This window comes from Sphaerodactylus townsendi, linkage group LG04, assembly GCF_021028975.2.
Source record: "Sphaerodactylus townsendi isolate TG3544 linkage group LG04, MPM_Stown_v2.3, whole genome shotgun sequence".
NCBI classification, from domain to species: Eukaryota; Metazoa; Chordata; class Lepidosauria; order Squamata; family Sphaerodactylidae; genus Sphaerodactylus; species Sphaerodactylus townsendi.
The window spans coordinates 87,155,598-87,175,882 of NC_059428.1; the positions used below are offsets into that span (position 1 = coordinate 87,155,598).

General features: G+C 39.5%; 1 protein-coding gene across 1 annotated transcript in view; it reads left to right on the top strand.

The window, feature by feature from the left end:
* The window catches only part of ARHGAP6 (Rho GTPase activating protein 6), a 269,026-nt gene extending 249,360 nt beyond the window's left edge, over nucleotides 1-19,666 (top strand). Inside the window, exons 8-12 of the mRNA XM_048494097.1 lie at nucleotides 507-655; nucleotides 2,474-2,653; nucleotides 8,436-8,533; nucleotides 11,533-11,795; nucleotides 16,249-19,666. Of these exons, the coding sequence (XP_048350054.1) occupies nucleotides 507-655; nucleotides 2,474-2,653; nucleotides 8,436-8,533; nucleotides 11,533-11,795; nucleotides 16,249-16,904 (1,346 nt within the window). The 3' untranslated portion in view covers nucleotides 16,905-19,666. The remainder of the gene's footprint in view (nucleotides 1-506; nucleotides 656-2,473; nucleotides 2,654-8,435; nucleotides 8,534-11,532; nucleotides 11,796-16,248) is intronic.
* The last annotated feature ends 619 nt before the right edge of the window (nucleotides 19,667-20,285 follow it).

The following is a 20,285-nucleotide window of genomic DNA, read 5'->3' on the forward strand; positions in this document are numbered from 1 at the left end:
GAAGGCCGCACCCCCGTTCGGCCGCAGCAATCTAATGGGGACAGATGGGAATGGAGGCGGAGGCTAGTCGCCCCTTCTCAGTAGCTCCTAGACCTTCTATGAAGCCAAGTCAGCCGCTCTGCCGAGGCCGCGAGGGAGCGAAAGAAGCAACGACCCTTTCACAACCCTTTCAACCAGCCGGCCTCGAAAGAGGCCCGGCCCCCGCCGACGCAGCCTTTAATAGGCTGCTGGAGGCCCCTGTCACATGCCGGTACCCGGCCACGTGACGGCCTCACTCGGCCGGCGGGGAGGAGGCTTTCCCTCGTCCCTCCCCCCACGCAACGGCGCCTCCAGGCTGAAGCCTGGGGCGCGATTTCTGTTCTAAATAATGTGTGTGGAACTCTCAGACTTTATTAAGAACTTAGTGTTTTTGAAATGGAAACATACATCAAAATTTTAATGACTTTTGCTTTAAAATAGTAGTACATATACAGACTTTTGTTACATTTTTTTCTTTTCTGTTGCAGTATTAGAGCCCCATGAACAACTGAACACTCTACAACTTCTTATGTATCTTCTACCTCCTTGCAATTGTGACACTTTGCATAGACTCCTCCAGTTCCTTGCCACTGTGGCTAGCCATGCAGACAACAGAATAGATCAAGACAGCCAGGAGGTAAATTCACAACATTTCTAATTTTCAAAATAACATGATTAATTTTTCTGTAAACTGACAGCTTCTGTCCCCTTGAATATTTTTCAGTGTAACTTTTGTTTTTTCCATGGTATAAAATGAAGTTAAAAAGGTCTCAATCTAAAGATTGGTATTTGTTTCATGATAGAAAAGGGGGAAAAGTTGTTCCTAGAATTTGAAACTTTTCCACATTATTATATCAAATTATTTTCTAACTACAGATAAAGGAAAGGGTTTATGGGTTAAATCATAGCAAAATTTCAGTTGACTGTGGGCAATGCCATAATCTGAATCTTGTATAGAATATTGATGGTAAAGATAAGCAAGATAAGTAAAATGTAGCTGAACTTTTAAAATGTCAGCTACTGGTTTTCAGGTGGCTTAACTTAGTTCATTCTTCTTGAATCCTTTACATCATGTAAAACAACTGTTATGCAAATTGTTATTTTAATCAATATTCTCCAATATTCTTTTTAATTCAATATTTTCCAACATCTGTTCCTAGTTCACTGAATAACTATACTCTGCTAGTGTTGATGGTTAATATTGAATTCCGGGTACTAACACAACATGCTTGGTAGTATAATTATGAGTCCAGCCCAATTTTTTTATAGATTTCTGTAGGTTCTATGATTTCTGGTTCATATTTCTGCTAGCTAAAGCTGGGCAAGGGTCATGATGGCTTATAATAAACTCAGATTCTACTACCATGTACAAATACTAAACGTACAGTCTGGTGGGAGGGGGGCAAATGGACAATTGGATTGGGCTCTTAGTCCTGCTTTAGGCTGTCTCCTAAAGCATATTTGGAGATTTGTGAATGAGCAGTCATTTAATGCATTGCTTTTTTTTCTAAGTAGCTTCATTCTGCAGCATAGAAAGTATTTTCTATATGAAGAATGATCATCCTTAAGATAATGAAAAAATGAACTATTTTCGTTTTAGATTCTTTGCTAAAATGTTCACGGAGATATCATATTAGATATTGTAGATATGGATTAGCAATCTCAAAAATGAACTTTTGTTTTTGAAAAAATATTTATACTTGTGTTTCAAAAAAACTGGATGTACAATCATTAGATTCAGGAACTGGACTATAATAATAATATATATGAACTCTAAACACTGTCTGAATTACTTGTCTTCTGTGCTGCAATACAAAACCTTGGTTTGAAAGGGGTTTTGGAATGTGGTCTGATGAGCAAGTATGAACTACGGATTGCTGTTTTAGACATAATGGTTAGTACTAAACAGGATCCAAAGCGTAGACCAGATACAAAAGGGAAAAAAAATCCGTATGAAATATATGACTTGTTCATGATTCGGACTAAATCAGTAGTTTCTATTATTTCCCCAATCAACTGTATGCCCTGGTTGTCATGCTTCATGGTCCCTTATCTCCCAGAAGCAGAATTTTATGGAGATCACTGGGTAGGAGAGGAAAGGGGATGGTAGGAAAGTCCCACTCAGCCATTGGAAAATTTAGCCTGGATCCAACTGTTTGGTCGGATGCGTTTATCTTTAGACAGTCATAACACTCAGTAGTGCAGTAAATATTTGTGCTTGTCTATGTGATCTGACTTAGCTCCATTTGATATTCCCAGTTACCCCTGGATTGGAGACTTGCAACATGATATAGCAATTAGTGATTTGAATTTTGAATCTTCATTTTTTAAAAACATCATGTAGCTCAGTATCTCAGGGAATGCTGGGTCTTAATCTAATTAATAAAGAAGTTCACAGCATTCCAGGTAGTCATTTTTTGGAGCAAGGGTCCAATTCTGTTGTTTCTGTTTCTAGATTCCTGGCAATAAGATGACATCCCTTAACCTAGCCACTATATTTGGACCTAATTTGTTGCACAAGCAGAAGACTACAGATAAAGAATTCACAGTTCAAAGCAGTGCTCGGGCTGAGGAGAGTACGGCGATCATTGCTGTGGTACAAAAGATGATAGAAAACTATGAAATGCTTTTCATGGTATGTGGAACAGTCTCTATTTAATTAGTTTTGGAATTTATATCCCACATTTCAAAAACCCAAAGTCATGTACAGCTAATTATTTAAGACAAAACTGCTAAAACTCTTTCAATACTTAAAATACAAAAGTAGTAAAATACAAAAGTAGTAAAAATACAAAGGTAGTGTAAAGATTGGTTGTGGTGGGTTTTCTGGGCTGTGTGACCGTGGTCTGGTGGATCTTGTTCCTAACGTTTTGCCTGCATCTGTGGCTGGCATCTTCAGAGATGTATCACAGAGGGAAGTCTGTTAGTGTGTTTAGACTTCCCTCTGTGATACACATCTGAAGATGCCAACCACAGATGCAGACGAAACGTTAGGAACAAGATCCATCAAACCACGGCCACACAGCCCGGAAAATCCACCACAACCAGTTGATCCCCCCAAATTTAAAAGTTTTAACCTGTTTGATTTCTATGTTATCAATAGACCACTTCTGAGGATGCCAACTTTTGGGGAAAAAACATCACTTTAGTTTTAGCATAATTTATTGTGAGATTGTTGATTTGGCAATAATGATGGAACGATTTTAAATATCTTTGCAGACCAATTCTGGTGCACAAAAGAATGGTCATATCATCTGCATATAATAAAAGAGTTGGCCGATTGCCGAATTTAGGAGGATGCCCATTCACCAGTTCCAGTTTAGATGCCAGTTCATTTACAAAAAGATTAAAAAGATGTGGAGCAACAATGCAGTCTTGCTTAACTACCCTTGTAGTTAAAACTTTGGAGGATACATTCCCCTTAGGGGAGTATTTTATTTGACACGTAGTAATCACATGAAGTTTCCTTAAAAGGAACAATAATCTCAAATCTATACCTAAGTCAACCAGTTTGAATTAAATAGGTTTACTTTTGTGTTTTTGGATTTTTACAATTCAGGAATGTTTCTAGTTCTTTTTTCTTGTGGGGGGAAAATGTCACAGGGACATTTATATACACATGTCACAGGGACAAATGTCACAGGGACAAAGTTATACAGTGAATGGAACTACTCATATGTTGGCAATAATGATTTTGCTGCAGTAAACTGAAAAATACAGTAACTCTTGATAAAGTACTATTATGTTCTTTTCTTTCTTAGGAAAATTTTATAGAATGGAACGTTAAATCACTTTATTCTTTAGATGCGCATTTAAGTCTGGACTTTCTCTCCTCAGGCCTTAATTAGGCATTTCAGAATGATAATAAAAGCATTTCTAAAATTAACCAATTTGCACTGAAGCAAACATCTTGGATTCAGCCACAGTAATTGTAGCACTTGATAACCCCACAGATCCCTTCATTCCTTGGGCCCATTCATCCCTACATTCCTTAGGCCTGTTTATCCTATGCCCCTGTGCATGGTCAAGAATAGGGTTGGGAGAACTCCAGGATCCACCTGCAGCACAGTCTCTAGCATTTGGTATATTTCTGATTACTGTATCAACAAAATGAAGACATTCAAAATGAAGACAACATGAAGGCAAAACAAAATGAAGACATTCTTTTACATTCCATAAATATACAAAACAATTTGAGTTTTGTTTTAGACATAATAGTTGTGTATTCTCATGGTATGACAGGTGTCCTGCTGGAACAGACCAATGTTTTATCTAATCAACCATTTCATTTCACAGAAAGGGGAGCCAGTTAGCTCTGAAGGGCCAAAGGCTCTCCCTGATGTGACCTCCTAGCACTGGTGTTCAGAGGTTAACTGCCTCTGCATGTGGAGGTTTCTTTTAGTGATCAGTAGCTGTTGACTAACCTCAGCTCCATGAATTTGTCTAATCCCAGTGGAATACAATTATATTTGTTCAGTAAATGTTGCCTATTTAAATTTCTGTTTTCAAACAAACAGGAAAAAACTGTTTGAATGCTTTGCATGTATGATTAATCTCAAAGTAAAATTGGTGTGATTAATCTCAAAGTAAAATTGGGATTGAAAAACCAGATATAGGACATTTTAAATTTAAAATTGAACTATTTCTTCGCCTGTTAACTGCATCTTTGCTCAAAGTAGCTCAGCAGGCCAAACCAAGTGACAGAGGAACAATATTCAGTTTCAAATGTTCTGTTTATAATTAGAGTGCTACTGATGTGTGTCAGTTTGACAACAAATATATACAGTGGGGCAACATTTCTGTGATGACTCTTCCTGCTAGTGCCAGTTTTTTTACCAATTGAAATATCAGTGGGTGAGGCTCAAAATCTCCATCCCATGTCAGTTGAGCATATTGGCATCAAGCTGTTTGTGCTTATTGCTTCATATTAAATAAATTTCCACCAGGCATTGTTTTAATCTGCCTTTAACTTTATGTCTGGGAGCACTACAAGGATTATAACTCTCTGAATTGGTAGAACACATTTGTTACTCTGTGTATGTGTTTGAGTGTGTATATGCACTCACACACACATACACAAGTGCACACCCTCAAGAAACAAGTGGGAGCAGCTATCCCATTTCCCCCCACCCTTGCTACTTCCCCTCTTGCCCTACTTCTCTTATTCTTTCTCTCTTGTGCCATCCTTTTTTCTTTCTCTGTCCTCCATGTCTGTCTTCTTGCTTGCTTTCTTCTTTCCTGCCATTACTCTCTCACCCCCTCCAATCACCCTCCCAGCCTTCCACCTGGTTCCTATCCTCTTCCCACAGCAGTAGCAGTGGTGGTGACATTCCCAACCACTCATTAGCTTCCTCCATCCCAAAGCAGCAGTGATGGCAACAGCTCTCCCAGAATCACAGCATATCTCCCTTCTGCAGAGATCAGTTTCCCTTAGGGTCACTAGCACCAGGTTGGCAAATTCCTGAAGATTTGGAGGTGGAACCTTGGAAGGGTGAAGTATAATGCCACAGAGTCTATCATCCAAAGCAGCCGTTTTCTCTAGAGGAACTGGTCTCTTCTAGAGATCAGTTGTAATTCCAGGTGATCCTGAGCTCTCACCTGGAGATTGGCAACCCTAGTTCTCCTGGAAGTACACCACACTGGCTTTCATAGGGTGACTGATGTTGGACAGTAGCAACCAGCCAGGTCTAGTTGAGTCTTTTAGTCAAGTGGTATCAAGTCATTCAGAGGTTCTACCACAGCTAGCATTTCCAACCTTCAAGTGCAACTTGGAGATCTTCCAGAATTATAACTGAACTCCAGATGACGGAAATCTGTCCCTCTTGAGAGAATGATTACTTTGGAAAGTAAACTGTATTGCATTATACTCGGCTGAGGTCTCTTCCCTCCTCAAACCCTGGCATCCACAGTCTTCATCACAAAATCTTCAGGAATTTCCCAACCTAGGGCTTGCAACCCTAGCCCAGGCCTGCTCCCAAAACAGACCTGGAAAGGATTCTTTTCCCTCTTCCTGCTTTTTACTGAATCAGTTGCTTAAATCTATAGGTGTCCCTTTTATCATTTTTTTTGGGGTTTTCAAACCTCCCAGTGTTTTCTCCTTCAGTTTGTTTTTAGATTTCACATTTTCAGCAAAGTGAGGGCCCTTTTCAGGTTTGTAGGAAGATCTAGCTTGTCCTTTCGCAGCTCCTGACACTGGATTATGTATACAAAGATGTGATCGTTATTAGAAAAAAAAGTATATATATATATATATAATTGATTTCATTGTATTGTACTCTGATACTTTCCTGTGGACCATCAGCAAATTGTATTCAAACCCTGGAGAGTAGGAAGAGGCCAGGGCTGCTGTTTATACTTAAGAATTTGACATTTGTACTACTTTCAAATAGAGAAACATTTGGACGAAAGCATGCAGCCACAGCATAAACTAAATGGGTGCTGCCAAGTTTTTCTCTTGCTCCTCCAGCTGTGACTAGCTTCAGAACTGAAACTGGAGCAAGAGCTGCGAAATAAAATCCAGTAGAACAGAATGTGATATTTGGACTACTACGTGGGTTTATTGTAAGGTCAGCACCATTTTATTTTTCAGAAGGAATATTATTAAGTATTATTTGCATTTCTTAAATGGATTGTCACCAGAAATCTGCTAGTGAATTTAGCACATTAACGAAGAGTCAAAACTCAATATCTTCCTTTTCAAAAAGCAGCTTGGAGAATAAATGTGCTCCACAGGTAGGGTCTTAAGATCAAACCACATGTAACTCAACATCACATATATCACTTCCCTTGTGACTTTCTCCTTGTCTGTTTTTTTATAAAATACAAACATAAGAGGCTCAGTATTAAGGAAAGACTCTTGGGCAGGCGTGGCTTCGTTTCTGTTTTTTAAAAAATCATCCAAATGTTCCATGAAGACACTTTAGATCACAAAGTCCAGATTTTGTACAAACATTACAAATATGGTTTGCCCTGAATTTGAGGTGTCAGGAGTTATTTAAAAAAGCTTTCACTAGAAGTTCAAATTTACCTAGAGCATCTTCCTGAAATGATCATGACTTTGCTGGTTAAAATCCCTCAATCTTCTGGAGATCAGGAGAACAGAGTGGGAGCTTCAGAATGAATAATCACAACACAAACACATTCCAAAAAGGACAGAAAAGCATTTTATTTTTGTGAATTTAAGACAAATTTATTCAACGCCAAATGAACCTAAAAAACAGAGCTATAATCATTAAAAGAAATACTATGTTTTCAGTTGGAGAAACCCAGTGGAGAAGATTATGATTCTTGTTCTTACTGGCTTTTTCGCTGTTTATTCAAGTTACTATGTGCCTACGGCCCACACCAGAAACAATTTAGTTTCTATAGATTGCTAACAATAAACTGTGAGAATTGCCATAGGCAGTAAAATTACTTGGACTAACTTTAATCTCAGAATGTTTGGGTGGATCCTATTCTCTTTCATTTGAGTAAGAGAGGCAGGTAGGTGAATCCAAGCCAGAACCTTGCCCTGGCTGCTGTAAAGACCACTGTGCTGCAAGTGAGCAGAGAAGAATGAGGACTATGAAGGAAGTAGCCACTGCTGGAGCCAAGTAGGCAGATCGGGAAGGGATGAGGAATCCACTGTATTCACCTGCCATCATAGCCTGACTAGAGGCTGAAACTTGCCATTAAGGAGAGAATGTAGGGGAATGAAAAGACACTTTCCCTAAGTTCTTTTTGTTTTCTGGTCATGTATCTCTAAGATAACAGTGTAGTTATCTTAACAGTAACTTTTAAGAATGACCGCACAATTATTGCCATTATTAATAGTATAATTGCTCTAGAAATTGTATTGGGGAGTTACTGAGATCGGGGGGGGGGGGGGCTGCCACAGTATGAATTCCAAGGTAAGATTTTGTATCTCAATTGTGTTGTTTTTCAGTAGGACAAAAGGCAAAACTAGTGCTGTCGAAGGGCAAACGCAGGGTTTCATATACACCCTCCTTTTTATAAAATAAATGTTTAAGTTTTACACACAATTTTACACACAGTTTTATTTATGAATGCAATTGTTTTAGAACAAAGGGCATATCCAGCAAATATAAAGTGAACTGAAATCACCTCAGGTATTTCAGCAATATTTTATTAAACAGTTAATGCAGTGCGCAACCTATTATTTCTACTAAAGCTGAAACCACACACCCAAGCACTTGGAGCATTTATGAGAAAGGGGTGGAGAAAAGGTTTACAGACAAGGATGACAATTCAGAAATTATACTGCATGTACCATATATTCCCCATGTATTAATTCTAAGTGAGTTGGTATGCATGTGCACTGATTCATTGTTTTAAAAAGAAATGAGCACAATGATTGTTATACAGAGCAGTGCATACATGTGTTTGTCTTTACATTACGATGCTTCATTCACTTATAGGTCCCTGCTGACCTTCAAAATGAAGTTTTAATTAGCTTGCTTGAGACGGACCCAGATGTGGTAGACTATTTGCTGAGAAGGAAAGCTTCACAGTCCTCGTGAGTAATTTGCTTTCCTTCTCCTTCATACATCTTCCATTGGAAATTTGTTTTTATTATAAATTATTCTAAGTCCTATGAATTGTCGAAGGCTTTCACGGCCGGAATCACTTGGGTGCTGTGTGGTTTCCGGGCTGTATGGCCGTGTTCTAGCAGCATTCTCTCCTGACTTTTCGCCTGCATCTGTGGCTGGCATCTTCAGAGGATCTCCTCTGAAGATGCCAGCCACAGATGCAGGCGAAACGTCAGGAGAGAATGCTGCTAGAACACGGCCATACAGCCCGGAAACCACACAGCACCCAAATTCTAAGTCCTGTTAAAATCGATGTAAAAAAACAGGAATATGCTTTCTGCTAACCATAATGATGTCAAATAATTTTGATTTTGTTTCTAAAGTGAGAGGTTTCAGACCTAGAAACTTTACAATCATGAGTACTGTTTGTGACTACAGGTTTTCAAAGCATAGACTATATGTTTACAAAATAGACATGACATTGGAAGAAGTTCATGCTTTATCTTGTACTAATAAGTTGAGGTGACTGAGCATTTTTAAGAGTGTGTCAAAAATAGGAAAAGGTGATTTGCAGATTCAAGGAGGGATAGGTGGTGAGGCATGGAGGGAGGGAAAGACACATACTCCAATTGTTTTGGTAAGAATTTGGACCACAGGTTATTTTATTAAATCTAGGTGAAGGAGCAGAGGTACAGCAGGGGGATGGATCCTGTCATTAGGGGACCCACCTCTTGCCCAATGAAACCTTCCCAGTCTGCCTGTGATTTGTTGCAGTGGGTGCTAAAATTTTAAACCATTCTGTATCAGGTGTTGGTTAGCACCTTCTTTTCTTGAGATTGTTGAGAGCCACTGGCAATCATATCAGGCAGTAAGAAAATAAACCTGTATCCACTGTTTCAGAGCCGTAGCTAGACCAGAGTGCACCCGGTGCACACTCTGGCTTTTGCGCGCACACCCCCATGGCACCCCCCTGCACTCCCCCCCCCCCGTGGCGCCCCCCGCGGCGCCCCTTCACGCACTCCACCCCACTTACTTTTAGGAATGGAGCAGGCCGGAAGCCTGCCTGCGTTGGCTTCAGGAGCCTGGTGGGAACTACATTTCCCAGGGGCTCCGGGGGGGCGCTACGGGGGGCCGCGGGGGGAGAGAAAGGGGGGATTTTTCCGCCCCCCACGTGACTAGAAATGGTGCCCCGGTGCGTCGCTCGCTCCCCTGCCCCTGGTGGCTTCGCTACTGAACTGTTTACAGTAGTTTTAAGCGTGTATGTGTGTTATGCATGTATGTATGGAATTTTAGACATCTCCCAGTCTGAATTGGAGGTCACATGCAGTGAAATGCCTTGGCGCTTTGATAACTTGCAACTGTCTTTCACTGATAGTTTCCTTATAATTCTGTTGAAAAGTTGTACTGGCATATCGATGTTTTCATTTACCTTGCTTATTTTTTTCAGCCTCAAGGTGGTAGGTCATCTTTTCTATAAACTGGGTGGCAAGAAGGTGGCACAAGTGACAGTGCACCCTTTTCCAATGATGGTAGACATAAATGTCACTAAGAATGTAGAAAAAGGCAGGCCCTTTATCCTTGTTACAGTATTAATTTGTTATCTATCACCTAATTCATGATGAGAAATCCTATAGTCACTTTGGTATGTTTGATGTCAGTATGTTTCCAGCTGCAACCATGAAGTCATGGGAAGGAATTTGGCTAGAAGATTAGAGGGACGGTTGTTCAGCATGAAAAGAATGTGATGTGCATAAGACATGGACTATTTCTATCCCATTTTGGAGGAAGGCTACAAATTAAACGGGTTCTTTTTTTCTGATGAGAAGTTGAAAGCAGGAAATAAATATGAGATACGTGTGTGGTCAACAACAGGATGAACCAAATCTATAATGACTGATCTCTTGGGACAATGCTGATGATTCTTGATTATGGATTTTAAATCTAAACCGATGGCATGGAAAATTTTGCAATTCTGCGGTAGGACAGGAGCACATAGACCGCAGAGAATGTAATTAGCTCTGTAACAAAATGTGTGAGAACCACTTTGACACTTCTTTCTCATATACTGGTTGTCCTGAGACTGCTACTATTAGAAAGTGCACAGTGACTGTACATGGCCTTCTTGATGCCCTTTCAAATGCTTTGTTGCCTCTGTGCTTAGCTAATAGTCTAGAAATTTTCCTGTTTCCTAACACTGGAGATTTTAAAAAAAAAAGATTTCCGTTGGTGTATTTTGTAGCTTTGCCGCACAGTAGTAAAACCAATTTCACACAAGAACACTAACACTCCTGCGATAAACATCTTTCTGGATTTTATTTTTTACCTTTCTCTTAATATACCTAAACTTGCAAGCATGGACATTTTGGAACTCCTACAGCATACTAACATAAAATGAAGCTGCCGCTTAAAATATGAAATCATAGTTCTAGTGAACGGTTTGATATCAAATTCTAAATAAAGCAGGCAGTGTTATTTAAGTTCTTAGGGATTCTCTTTTGAGAAGAGATAGAAAGTCACTAAGCTTATTCAAGGTAAGTTACTTTACAAAATTTGCAAGCTTGTTCATGAGTGTTTTGTGAGTGTCTTTCCTCTACTGTTAGCATTTCTTGTGTTAACTCATTTTATTACACATTTCCTATTTATTTGCTAAATTTTACATGCTAACCTGCCGGCAGCATCAAAGAACATCATTTTTAACCAATGGACAAAAACTAGTCTCATTGTAAGGGTTGGGGAGCGTGGCACAAGAAATGATTTCTGCTTCAGTTATAATTTTACCATGTGTGCTGCAACATCTATTGATTTCTTCTCTTAGCTATATTGTGACGTGTTAGTTGTAGCTTGTAGTTGAGAAAACTATCTCATCATTGTTTGTTGTGAAATCCTTTCCATTCCAGTAACCATGATTTTGTCTTGCTATGTGTTGTTCAACTGTGCTGCTGTTTATCTAGACTGAACTTAATCTCTTTCTATCAAATTTTATCAGAAACCCTGAAATGCTCCAGTCAGAAGGTCTATTCTCCATGGGAGGCAGACATTCATCCACAGATTCAAATAGAGCCTCAAGTGGTGATGTCTCGCCTTATGACAATAATTCCCCAGTACTCTCTGAACGCTCTCTGTTGGCAATGCAAGAAGATACAGCCCTCGGTTCTGAGCGGTTATTCAAAGTACCTGAGCAGTGTATGTTGGTCAGTAATTCGCAGCCAAAATCAAGAGAGAATTCACCTGGATCCTGGCTTGGGAAAGGTAGGACCATCGTATTAGCTAGATAAATTATTGCTGTTTTTCATGCTGTTGTGTACATTACTGAGGAAATATTATTTCCTCATGACATAATTTTCTCTTGTTTCTTGTTGGTAGAAGAAATGCTTATTTGATTAATTTGACTAACTTTCTGTAGGAGATGGGTTCAAAATGCAGATTTACACGAGCGATTCTGGGGCAGAGAGGTAACTAAAGCTTGCCTTTCTGTCAGCCCAACCATTGTCCCACAGGGGAACCACAAGACATTAGAATGAAGAGGGTTTCTCCTCCTCTTCCTTTCTTTCTGTGGCAAGTCACTAGACACAGGCCATTTCCGCATGGAGGCGGAAGGGGTCAGGTCGGCGTATTCCACGCCGACACAACCCCTGGGACCGTTCATGCGAACGGTCCCAGAACCGGCTGGGATGACGGCGCAGAGCTGCGCTGTTGTCAAGGCGACCCCCCTGTCCTGCGGCCTCCGGCGCGTCGCCGAGGCCAGGGGACACGCCCCCCTGCCCTGCGCGACCGCTCGGAGCCACCGTTTTCTGAAAACCTTGCTTCCCAAGCAAGGTCGGAAAACAGCGGCTTCGCGCCGGTTTGGCGGAGCAAGGGTGGTGCGGCTGCGAAGCAGCTGCGCCCCCCTGTGCGAATGGCTCCCTGGGGATGGCGTTTTTGCCATCCCCACGGCGCCATATTCCGCCCATGCCGAAGGGGCCACAGTCTGCAGCAAACTGTTGTCTCCTGACCATTTTTGCCCATATGTGAGGGTTTTTCTCCATTCAAGATAAAAGAAACATCATCAGCCAACTTTACCTCCCTCTTTGCTGTCCAATGATGCTACAAGCTGGCTGGTTTATCTTGCAGAAGCACGCAGAGAATTCCAGGTTATCTCCCCTTCTCTGGACATTTCATAAGATCCATAACCAAGAACATATTTTCTTTGGATTATTTATTTATGTATTTAATATATAAAATTTATATCCTGCCTTCCTTTCTTTACAAGGGTTATAAGACAGATAATATAAAATATACATGATAAAATTACATTATAAAACCATTAACATCCACCCTCTCCTATATGTACATCATTAGAATTCTTAAAAAAAATTAATATAGTGTTAAAACACTTGCAAAAAGTTAAAATACATAAAACATTTAAAAAATTGGTTAGGAAAGGGGAATCATTGAGGGAACACCAAACAAAATAGAAAAGTATTCCCCTGCTGACAGAAGACAGCAACAGAAGTGGAGGGGAAGAGAGTTCCACAGTTTTGTGCCACGACCAAGAAGGCCCTCTCCTGGTTTGCTACCTCCCTAATCTGAGAAGGAAAGGGTACCCAAAGCAGAGCCTCCAGATGACCCTAATGGTTGGGCAGGTTCATAAGGAATTACGCAGTTCTCCAAACCATAAAGAGCTTTGAATGTCAGGACCAGCACCTTAAATTGTTCCCAGAAACAAATGTAAAGCCAGTGTAGGTGGGCCAAGACTGGAGTGATACAGGCCCTGCAACCCACTCCAGTCAATATCCTGGCTGAAGCATTCTGTACCAATTGAACTTTCCAAACGTTTCAAAGGCAGATCCAGGCAAACCACATTGCAGTTATCTGATCTGGATGTAACCAGGGAATGCACCACAGAGATCAGATCTTTTCTTTCCAGGGAAGACCTGGTTTATCAGTCAAAGCTGTCAAAGGGTACTTGTAGTCACAACTGCCACGTGTTTATCCAGAAGTAGGTCTGGATCCAAGAACACCCCCAGATTATGGATTTGTTTCTTTAAGTAGAGTGTGACCTCATCCAGAACAATCCCAGTCCAGATTAGCAGTCCAGAAGAATACCATCAGCAGTATCAAAAGCTGCTAAAAGGTCTCAGAGAATCAATTGAGTTGCTCTGCCTCTGTCCATCTCCCAGTACAAGTCATCCACCAAGGTTACCAGGATATTTCTGTACCAGAGCCAGGCCAGAAATCAAGCAATTTGTCTCATTCAGGAAGACTTGGAGTTGTCCAGCCACCACCCATTCAATCACTTGGTCAATAATGGAATATTTGAGACTGGTTGATAATTGTTGACATCTCCTGAGTCAAGGGAAGGCTTCTTTATATGTGGACACACCACAGCATGCTCAAGTGTGGGGTGACTACCCTTTCTCTTAAGGAAGTGTTAACTACTTTTTTAAACTACTGTCAGCCAGCTTCCCATCCTCCAGGAAAGTTACATAACCAGGAAGGTTAAGGTGGTAGTCCTAAAGCTTCCAATAGTCCTTTTCACCTCCTTAGACTAACTGTAAAGCATCTGACACAATTGGACTTGGTACCCTGAAACCATCCAAGCCTATCACTGCTAATATAGAGTCCAAGTCTAAATTGTTGGAAGACACTGTATCTGGAAAGCACTAAGCAAAATGGCCATGATGCTAAGACTCTTTCATGTTCCACTATTCAGTAGGGCAAAGGAGGAAGGTGACAAGAGAAGTTTGGCTTGTAACTCTTCTATCACTGAAATGGTGTTTGAACCATTTGCTTTCACATCTATCCCCCTCATTATCCAATGGATCCACTGTTCTAAACTCAGATTTTTTAAGAGACCTGAGAAGCCACAAGAGAGGATCTGTGTACACTAATCTGTTTTTCCAGTGCTTAAAATCATAACACCTGCATAAAACAGTGATACTAAATTATATTATGTTGGGTTGGATCTGGAGGAAGAATTTGGGGGAAGAGATGGCCAAACATTTCTTGGCTTTCCTCCACCAGTCTGGCATTTGTCTTGCAAATCATCTCTTGGATCAGGAGATCCTTGAAAGCAAATTGGGTCAGTGGCTCTACAGGGACACAAGAAGAACAGGGTAAAATTGTTAATACCAAGGTCTTTACCAAAGCATCAGCAGAAGTTTTCTGTCTTTCCAAATAGGCAGCACAATATATATTTTAAAAAGCTGATAACAAAAACACACTGAGACTTTATTAAAACATTATTGTAAATCACAGGTTGTTTTTTGTTTGTTTGCAACAGACACAGATATAGCTTCTTATGCTTGTATTCTCTGTATCCCTTCTTGCATGGGGAATGACTGAGGATTCCTGGTTTGGGGGCAAAAATCTCATACATACAAAATGCAGGAGTCCAGCTTAATTGGAATCTGTTTGAAACCAGTTTATTGGAAGTGAACAGACTCCAACCAGGTGCATGCATTCATTTGTCACAGGGAACAGAAGTTTCAGCCCAGGCATCCTTAGTAACATTCCTCATGAGAAAACTGGGGCAATGAGGGCAGTCATTGGCACAAAAAACAAGCTTCATTGTGGCAAATCACGATAATGCAATATCTAGATGCCATCAGTGGTATCAATTATTATTTAATTTGCTAGTTACTGTATATCACTATTTTCAAAAACATTATTGGTCCTTGTGTTTATAGCCTTGTAGAATTCTTGAAAGAAATATTTCTTTTTCTGTTGAGAAATGTTTGAGCCAAGTTCTGAAGGACTGCTTGTGAGAGATTCGATATATTTTTTTCTTTAACATGAACCCCTTCTTTCCTTTCCTCACCTCGACTTGGTGTATAGCATTTTGTGATACAGTATGACCATTAGCTATTCAAATGGCTGAAAAAAAACTCCAACTCCACTAAACTAGCGCATCTTCCTTGGTTGTGGCTACGGTAATCCTTCAGATCCTTCCCATAGCTTCTGCTGGAGAGTTCTTATGAGATCAATTGTATTCATAATCCCTCTCTTCCTATTAGATGATTCTGATGACTATTTCAACATCTGGGGAACTTGGCATTCAACGCTGAAAAGTGGTTCCAAAGATCAAGGAATAACAGGTGTGAATTTTTAGCTATTTGAGTATGCCTGCAATTGTTGAATGATTTGACTGTTCACATAAAAAGTACTACATTATAATAATGGCAGTGACCAGTTATACTGGAAGTAAGTCACAACACATTGAGTGCAATTCACAGATTCATGTTTTATTTGCAGAAGTATCTGATCTCATGACAGTCACAATCCCCTGTGTGTCTTTAACAGGCAAACTTGTATTTTTTCCACCCAATGGGCTTTATTCATGCATTGGAGGTGTTCATGCAATAATGTAGTTTGTTGCCCTCAGAGAGTCATTAAGCCAGCAAGATGCCTGTCTAAGCTCAGAAGGAGGGTATTGAATAACATGGGACTAACTTCTGAGTAGACCTGCTTTAGCATTGCTCCATATATTAGCTCAATTGGCCATGCTGGCAGGGGCTGATGGGAATTGTAATCCATAACATCTGTAGTGCCAAAGGTTCGCCACCACAGTATTAGCTGTTGAGAAACTGTACTTTTAACAATATCTTTTTGCCAAAAAAAATTGTGCAGCTGATTGATAATCTTTTATGTGGGTCTGCAGGGTCATATGGAGATATCTATGAGAGCAGCTCACTGCGGCCAGGGCAATGCTCTCTTTCTCAAGGAAACTTATCACTGCCTTCACCTCAGTGGCCTGAGAGCACCACAGAATTGGACAACACAAAGCAAATCATCCGAAGGAGTCATACAACTGCTGCCCTTCCTGAATGTCATTCTCATCCACCTCTCTCCCGGGTTTGTAGTACACCACAAATAGAAGGTGGCAGAAAGAGTTCCTGCCAGTCAAACTCAGAGCGGCATTTTTCTACTAGTAGCACAGAGCACTTTGTAGAGTGTGATTCAGATGCAACTTGCCTGCACAGCACAGCAAAAACATGGTGCCAAAGGCCAGGTGAAATAATTAGAAAAGACAGGCCTCCACCACCACCTTATCCTGAAACAGCAAAGCAAAGCTCTGCCTTGTCTCTCTGGCCAGCAGTCTCTTCAGCAGAGCATCCATCATGGAGGCTTCAAAGGCCAGAAATCCATTCAGGGACTGTAGGGGAAGGAAAAGCAGTGACTGAAGTGCCTGAACAATGTGCCCTGTTGGAAGAGCAGCAGCAGGACAACACAGGAACCAAGACTTCCAGTCTGGACAGCAAGCTGAACAGTAAATTTTTGACAGAGCCAGACTGGCATGACTGGCAGAGGGATCGATGGCAAATTTGGGAGATTTTATCAACTGATAATCCAGATGCCCTCCCTGAAACATTAGTATGAGTTGAGATATCAACACAGTCCTTGCTTTTCCCAGCTAGGGAAGGGATGGTAAACAGAGGACTTGATTCCAGCTCTGTTTTATATAGAGCAAATGTCATTTAATTTTTTTAAGAAAGCTATGTTCACTTTATATAAATTTAATAGCACTGTAAAGCAGTCCTCTCACAAATATGTTTTGTTCCTAGTTTTGTAGTCATTGTAAGAGGGAAAATAAGATGACAATTCCAGTCTTAGTCACTTTTAAAATAAGCTTCATGTACAAAAAAACGACAGCTTCTGTGTTGCCGAGATGTATTTATGTATCTGCAGTTCAGGTGATTAGTATTGCAATGGTTTTGTACAATAACATCATGTTCATGTGCAGAAGATAAATAACGCTGACTGCTTTAAAAAAATATTTTAATCACTGCACTTAGTTACACTACCACGATATGCATTAATGCCCAATTAGAAAGTGCACAAGCTGGTTTCTGTGCTTTTAACTAACCTGATTTGTGGAAGACATATATTTTCACTGCCTGCAAGAATCACCAATGTGGAATGAAGCCATGAAAAGCCATATATTTTATAGTTGACAAGTTAGAGGGGAAGAGTATCTATGGAGTTATTTTGCTAGTAAGCAAAATTTTAAATTTGTTGCAATATGACAAAATGTGTGTGTGTGTGTATGTGTGTGTATTTAGAGTCTATTAGAAAGCATTCTCATTTAACCCTTTAGAAGCCTTAACCAAATACAAGCGGAACCAAAAATTCTCTCTGCCATTCCATATCACTGAAATTTTATATGCACACTACAGTACATCATATATATTTATAAATACATGTTTTTAAATCAAACTGGAATCCAAATAAATGCCTAAAATTAAGTAAGTTTTGTAACTTACGATTAGACCTTTTCCCTCTTATTAAAGCAACAATGATTTCAGTATTAAGAAAAGCCTTTTATATGTCTGTGTTTATTAGATAAGTGTTTACAGATCCCATGTATTGATTCCAAAGTTAATATGACCATTATACAAAAGCTGTGCAAAGTGTTTCCTGTCCGTTACTGCTATGCCTTACTTGTTACATGATGCTGTTAACACAAATTGTAATTAAACTGCAGAAATATTTAGGGTCAGCAGATGGCAGTGTGGTGGTGTTTTTAAGTTTTTTTCCACTTGACAAGGGAAAGATACTTATGACATGTTTATATTTTCACTAGTCCTAATTTAAAATGTTAATGAAGTTAAAAGCTTCACGTGATATCTTTAGGTTCTAGCGTGTCATAATGATAAAAAAGAAAGCCTTATCAAAATATTTTTTCTGGATTTTATTGATGGTATTGCTACTAATCTTTGAATGTACTGTGCTTTTCTCTCTTCTAGCAGGTAAAAGCAACCTTGTTGACATGTTTTATGCATCCATATGTTTTTAAGACCAGAGGCTTTCAAAGATGTCCCCAAATTCCTTATGAGCAGGAGGAACATGGAAGAATTGCTCCTTCCTCTTTTTACTCAGTATTTCAGTTGTTTTCATATCGACGGAAGATTCCCTTTATTCCCCTTTCAGGCTTTAAAATCTAACATTCCTTTAGGCCATATTTCTAATTATTAATATTTTGATTGTGATTAATTTGTTAAATATTTACACCATCGTGTAAAAATTTATTCCTTATTTAAGAAATAGATTTAGTTAAAAAAAATTTGTCAGAGTAAAAGTTAATAAAGTCCATGAACATCTGAACATAAATGTAGCTTTTCTCCTCAAAATGGTACATATTTCTGAAAGCAGTAGATGACCAGGTGATTTTACTCAATTGGGCACTTACCAAATATTTTGAGTTGACTAGCAGTTTGTAAGGTAAGCTAGGCCAAAGTGTTCTATTGACATTGAATATGCAAAATGCCAAAGGAAGGTCTTAGTTTTTGCATCATTTCAATATTTTCCTTTCCTGTAAGCCGGGGGCCATGTTCACAGGCTAAACAAATCAGATATCCTCAAGGTCAAAATGTAAACTTTAAGATTGTTCTAGCTAGTGCATATCAGATTTTTTTTAGAAAAGCTTAGTGCACAAGTTAGTCAAGGTTGCTTTTTTAAACAATCAGCCTGCTATGCATAATAGACAGTTTTTATTAACAAATGTCCAAAGCAGAAAACAGCTGTTCAGAATCCATCACTGTAAAGGAGGAGACTTTTCTCTGAAAATATTTGTTTTATACATGCACAATACATGCTTTTGTTTATAGGAGCCAGTGTAGTGTAGTGGTTAAGAGCATCAGTTTGGTATTTGTGTAAGCGTGTTGGATAGCCTTGGACCAGCCAGACTCTCATCCTAACCTACCTCACAGGGTTGTTGTGAGGATAAAGTGGAAGAAAGAAGAATGATGTAAGCTTCCTTTGGGTCTCCATTAAAGAGAAAGACAGGATACAAATAAATAATAAAATAATAATAAAATAAAATATTCTGTGTAGTATTTAACATGCAAGAAGTCAAGATCAGACTAATTCATGATCCTCCACCTCTTTATGGTGTTGGTTATACATAAAGGCAGGATCGTAATATCTGAGTATCAGGTAAGCTGAGAATCAGGTAATTCATGCTGATATTTAGTACTGGCTAAAAAAAAGTTTCAATCAATGTCTGTCTAGATCCCATAGTTAACACAAGTTCATTGTGAAGGTAGTGACCATAAAATGTTTGTTAGTTTATCAAAGGTGTCTTTTATTTCATTGAAAACAGTGGTGATTCAGTCTAAGAAATAAAGATTTTTTACAATATAGATTTTGAACTCATGTTTACATGAAAACTTTAAAAATGCTTAAACTGTATTCGCAAGACAGACAGTGAAGTGTGCTCCCTCACTGAAGTCTCTCTACAACCTGCATTTCATTTTGACAGTGAACCTCAGCTGTGTTTAGCTAGGAGACAGAAGAATGTAAACCTTCCCCAAAAGGCTTGTAAACATTTCCCCCAAAAGGCTTGTTATGTGTAAATGGGTGCTTCACAATGTACTTTTGAGGCATAAGGCTGTAGCCATTCAGTTTCCCAAGTTAATGCATTCATGCATGCAAAGTTCTATATGGAACATTGCACATAGATCAGCACTGTCTCCTTGCACAACATTGAATAGTCTTGTGTGTTTAACAATATTAAGGTTGGTAACTGAACTAAAATATTAAGAAATATGTGTCTTTTGATTGAAATATGTGTCTTTTGATTAGAGCTGTATTCTGTGCTGTGCTGGTCTAGCTATGATAGCTGTGCTTTGTGTCTGATGGTTTTGTTCCTGTGCCAGCACATGACATTTTAGCAGTATGAGTTCGCCTAACATTTAAAAAAATTCAGCATACCGTATAAACTTGTGTATAAGCCGAGGCACCTAATTTTACTACCAAAAC